The 5,206-nt window shown below is 38.6% G+C and overlaps 1 protein-coding gene across 1 annotated transcript; it reads left to right on the top strand.

Moving 5' to 3' along the window:
• Positions 1 to 1,971: 1,971 nt before the first annotated feature.
• LOC309546771 (olfactory receptor 6N1-like) lies at positions 1,972 to 4,639 on the top strand (the record flags this gene model as incomplete). The annotated part of the gene is made up of 2 exons (XM_082246461.1): positions 1,972 to 1,983; positions 3,656 to 4,639. 2 exons carry the CDS (start codon positions 1,972 to 1,974, stop codon positions 4,637 to 4,639), a joined length of 996 nt encoding a protein of 331 aa, XP_082102587.1.
• Between the last annotated feature and the right edge of the window lie 567 nt (positions 4,640 to 5,206).

The raw sequence follows: 5,206 nt of genomic DNA, 5'->3' as shown, positions 1-5,206 counted from the left end.
ATATCTAGATATAAAGATAGATAGATAGATAGATAGATAGATAGATAGATAGATAGATAGATAGATAGATAGATAGATAGATAGATAGATAGATAGATAGATAGATAGATAGATAGATAGATAGATAGATAGATAGATAGATAGATAGATAGATAGATAGATAGATAGATAGATAGATAGATAGATAGATAGATAGAATGTTTTTAACAGCAATAGTACTATCCCCTATTTTTTTTTAATTTATAATATTACATTTTATGACTACCTCAACTCCAGCACCAAAAATGTTTTGGGTAAGGTTACTTACAAGCTGACCTCAATGCACTGTTACATTGAGAATCTATGTGGCAAATGAGGTTTAATGTTGATAAATGTAAAGTTATGCACTTGGGGGCTAAGAATATGCAAGCATTATACATACCAGGGGGAGTAGAACTGGGGGAATCCATAGCGGAGAAGGATCTGGGTGTTGTGGTAGATCCTAAGTTTAATAATAGCATGCAATGCCAATCTGCTGTTTCCAAAGCAAGCAAAGTCCTTTCTTGTATTAACAGAGGCATGGACTCCAGAGAGCGAGATATCATTTTGCCCCCTGTACAAATCATTAGTAAGACCTCATCTGGAATATGCAGTTCAGTTTTGGGCACCAGTTCTCGAAAAGGATATCGGGGAACTGGAGAAAGTGCAGGGAAGGGCAACCAAACTGATAAGAGACATGGAGGAGCTCAGCTATGAGAGAAGATTAGAGGAACTGAATTTATTCTCTCTTGAGAAGAGGAGATTAAGGGGGGATATGATCACCATGTATAAATACATAAGGGGTCCATATAGTGAACTTGGTGTTGAGTTTTTCACTTTAAGGTCAACACAGAGGACAAGGGGGCACTCTTTACGTCTAGAGGAAAACAGATTTCGTCTCCAAATAAGGAAAGGTTTCTTCACTGTAAGAGCTGTGAAAATGTGGAATAGATTCCCTCCAGATGTGGTTCTGGCCAGCTCACTAGATTGCTTTAAAAAAGTCCTGGATTCTTTCCTGGGTGTACTTAATATAAGTGGGTACTAATATTTATAGGTAAAGTTGATCCAGGGAATATCCGATTGCCTCTCGGGGGATGAGAAAGGAATTTTTTTGGATCATACTTTGCTGGGAGGGGGGGGGGGGGGTTTCACCTTCCTCTGGATCAACTGCGAGTAAAGGATTGTGTATATGGGATTGTATGGTTGGGTTTTCATTACTGTGTTTTTTTTTTTTTTGTTTTTTATTGGTTGAGCCAGATGGACTTGTGTCTTTTTTCAACCTGACTAACTATGTAACTATGTAAGGTTATGTTTTGTCAATTTTAATTTCGAGAAAAGCTGGTATGGAAACTATAGTATATTTTGTGTGTATATACCATTTTTTTTAACAGAAGTAGAATTACCCACTGTTTTTAACTAGCTAAACCAAACTTTTTTAGGTAAGGGTAAGGTTACGTTACGAAGGATAAGGTGCAAATTATAAAACAATCAATATCAGTCCCATCAGTCCAGTCAGTCCTTCTAAGCACACTTTGAGAACAGAAACACACAGTTGGATCTACATGAAAGTATCACTTGGATTTGTATAACAAATAAAATTTTTATACAGAGTGGATAGCTATTTTGAGGCAAGATTTGCCTGAATGAAACTTTAAAAGGAATCATCTGACAATTGAGTTTAGGAAGCCAAGGAGTATTCTAAATTCAAAAGAGAAATCCTAGCAAGGTTTGGGCTTACCATGGCCATCCAAGAACATGGAAGTATGATACTGGAATGCCTGTGAGGTCCCAAATGTATGATTTGTTCCACTTTACAAATAGAGGTTCCTGCTCAGATTGTGGAGAGAGTGCTTCGCAACCATTACATAAGAGCCATGCATGTACAGCACCCTGGGCACCAGTCATAATCCGCCTGCATTACATTAGGAAGCATAGCAACCCGATGACGGCATAATGAAGTCTAAAGTAAGGTATGCAATAGAAAAGGAAAGGTTTTATTTTAAAAAAATTGGTTAATATATGTTCATGAGAGATAAAAGTATAATATATGATTAGCTTTAAAGTATATAAGCGTGAGAGTCAGCCAAGAAATTGGCCTTTTTAGGAAATGAACAGCACTCTCTGGTTGTCCTGGATTTATTTATTTATTTTACATGGAATATGCTCACCACCAAGTGCATATACAGTGCCACACACTGTGAGACAGCTGACTGGAGGAAAGGAACACACCCCCTTAGACCAGTACCCATATATACAGAGTGTATACTATTTCTGGGAGAGCTATTGCTTGAGCAATTAGACAACATGTACCATTCACTAGTGTTCCTCGAGAGATAAGAAGGCACCGGCTGCATCTGCTTGTACCCAGCTACTGAGTGCCGCTCATTGGCCCTTATTTTAATTTGTAAAGAAAAAAGTTGTGATAATGCTGCCCAATATTGAACACTCAATCATTCAATCAATTGAAAAAATTGAAAAATAGTGACTTCCATAAATATTGGGTAACAATAAACTCCTGTGCTATTAGACCCCATTCAGACTAGCGCAACTTGTCAGGTGACTTTTCAGCCTGACAAGTCGCGCTCGGTCGCTCGCCATTGATTAGCACAGGACCCGTTCTAATAGGAGCGACACAAGTCGCTCCGACTTAGAAAAAGGGTCCTGTACTACTTTGGACTGTACTACTTACCTGGAGGCGACTTGCATAGACTTCCATTATGTGAAGTCCCTGCAAGTCACGCCGAAGTCGCGGTGCACGCTGTACACCGTGACTTCACAGGTCGCCCCTCAAAGTTGGATCGCGCCAGTCTGAATGGGCTGTAAAATTGCTATAGACATTGATATATTGAAAAATACATAAACACATCTTAGGTTAATAAATAATGTCCCAACAGTCCACACATAAAGTGCTCTAGTGCATCTCCATATTACAATATTTGCTCCAACATAAAACAAGAGCACCCCGTCACCAGGTGAAATACTCGCTCACCTCAGGACAAGACTCTCAAAAGGCCCAACACAGCCTAATTGTAATCAATCCTGTACACCAGATAGTGGGTCTTCTGCTCACTTCCCCCTCTGATGATAGAACTTTCCCAGCTGGGATGACTCCACAGAACTCTCAGAATAAAGGAAACAATCTCCAATAGTGCAGTATCCTGGATAAAATGCATAAGAGAATACCAGCCAAATGCACTCACATTTATTCAGTTAAAAACAAGCAATATGATATAACAGGGTAACAGGGTCTCACAGCATCCAGATCAAGTAATTATAAATGCCCCCTGGCTCCCCTTTACACCTTACATGATACCTTCTGAAGAAGCCACGTGGGAGAGTGGTGTAGCGCGGTGATACGCGCCGTTTGGCCCCTTTTTACGCGTTACACCACTCTGCCACGTGGCTTCTTCAGAAGGTGTAATGTAAGGTGTAAAGGGGAGCCAGGCAGCATGTATCATTACTTGATTGAGGAGGTTTTATCGCTGTGCATAGTGTAACTCTGGCAACTAATGCCGGAGCCCTAATGAAGGGAGGTGCTTTGGCCCCCAAAACACATTTGTTAATGGTTAAAGCGTTGATACTTTTTGGGAAATAAAATAATATAATTAAGTAATTTTCTTTATTTCATATGATCTAGGTCAATGAAGATTACTTGAGATCAGTAGTTTCTTCCAATACAACTTTTACCCCTGTGACGGAATTCATCATTTTTGGATTCCCCAGCCTCCAGAATTACCACATTTTACTTTCTTGTGTATTACTTTGTATCTACCTCTTCACCCTCTCTGGCAATGGCTTTATTTTCTTCTTGGTCATCTTTGACCGTCATCTCCATACCCCAATGTATTTCTTCGTCAGCAACTTGTCCTTTATAGACATGACTTACACTTCGGTAACCATCCCGAAGATGTTGGCCAAGTTCCTGATGAACCTGGATACTATTTCCTACACTGCCTGCTTTGCACAGATGTATATTTTTCTGTCTTTGGCAGCAACAGAGTGTTTTCTCCTGGCCATAATGGCCTACGATCGCTACATAGCCATATGCTCTCCCTTACACTACCAAGCCATCATGACAAGACAGCTTTTCATAATACTGTCAATGGTGGCCTGGTCTGGAGGCTTTGCGGCTCCACTCGCAGTCACCCTTCTTGCCTTAAAATTACCTTACTGTGGTTCCAATATAATCTACCATTACTACTGTGACACTCCTCCGTTGCTCCAATTGGCTTGTGCCAACACATCCTTTAATATAGCCATTGGGTCTTTCAGTGGTGCTGTTGTCATTTTGGTAAGCTTTGCTGTAATTGTTATATCTTATACAAAGATTATTTTAGCGATCCTGAGAATCAGTTCCAAAGGTGGGCGTAAGAAAACCTTTTCTACCTGCGCCTCTCACTTTACAGTTGTCAGTATATTTTTCTTGCCCATTATGTTCATGTACATTCGTCCAAAAGCTTCCTACTCATCCGATGTGGACTCTTTGGTGTCCATGTTATATACAGTATTAACTCCCCTGATGAATCCCATAATATACAGCATGAGAAACAAAGACATTAAAATTTCTTTCCAGAAGAAAATAGGCTTCATCTGTAACAGAAGTAGCTTGGTCACAGAATAGAACACATGTTATTAATGAATAAAGCAATTTATTAACTTGGATGCATATCCTTGAAAAGATGAATTAATGGGACAATCTGTAACAATGGGTCAATTTGTTGTTAATTTTTTATACAGTTTTAGACTAAAGTTTTATATATGTTTTTTACTATATATATGCATTATTATATACAAACAATATGTATAAACTTTGTTTTATAAACACTTATTATATTGGATTATCTAGAGACAGCATGGCAGAAGCTGCTTGCCATTTGGCTTGTTCTGTATAATTGAAACCTTAAACAGAGCTGTCCAAAAATGAAGTTGCTGCAAATGTTTTTCAAAGTGCTATGATAATCTTTTATCACTCTCAGCTACCAAAAAAAAACTCAATCAGGTAAAAATGTTTAATAGGGTTTGCTGAAATCCTTGAAGTATGTGATTGGCCGGATAAGATTTTCTACTGAAGTTGAATTTCACACCTTTTTGATCACTATAGAATCCTGTATGTCCCATGTTAAAATGTGTAACTAATTATTTTGTAATGGCAATGCCTTAAATTACCTTTTTATCTCTGCTAGTGAAA

This window comes from Pelophylax lessonae, assembly GCF_965119305.1.
Source record: "Pelophylax lessonae genome assembly, chromosome: 2".
NCBI lineage: Eukaryota > Metazoa > Chordata > Amphibia > Anura > Ranidae > Pelophylax > Pelophylax lessonae.
The sequence above is the reverse complement of the archived record's forward strand: the minus strand, read 5'-3'. Positions and strand labels throughout refer to the sequence as shown.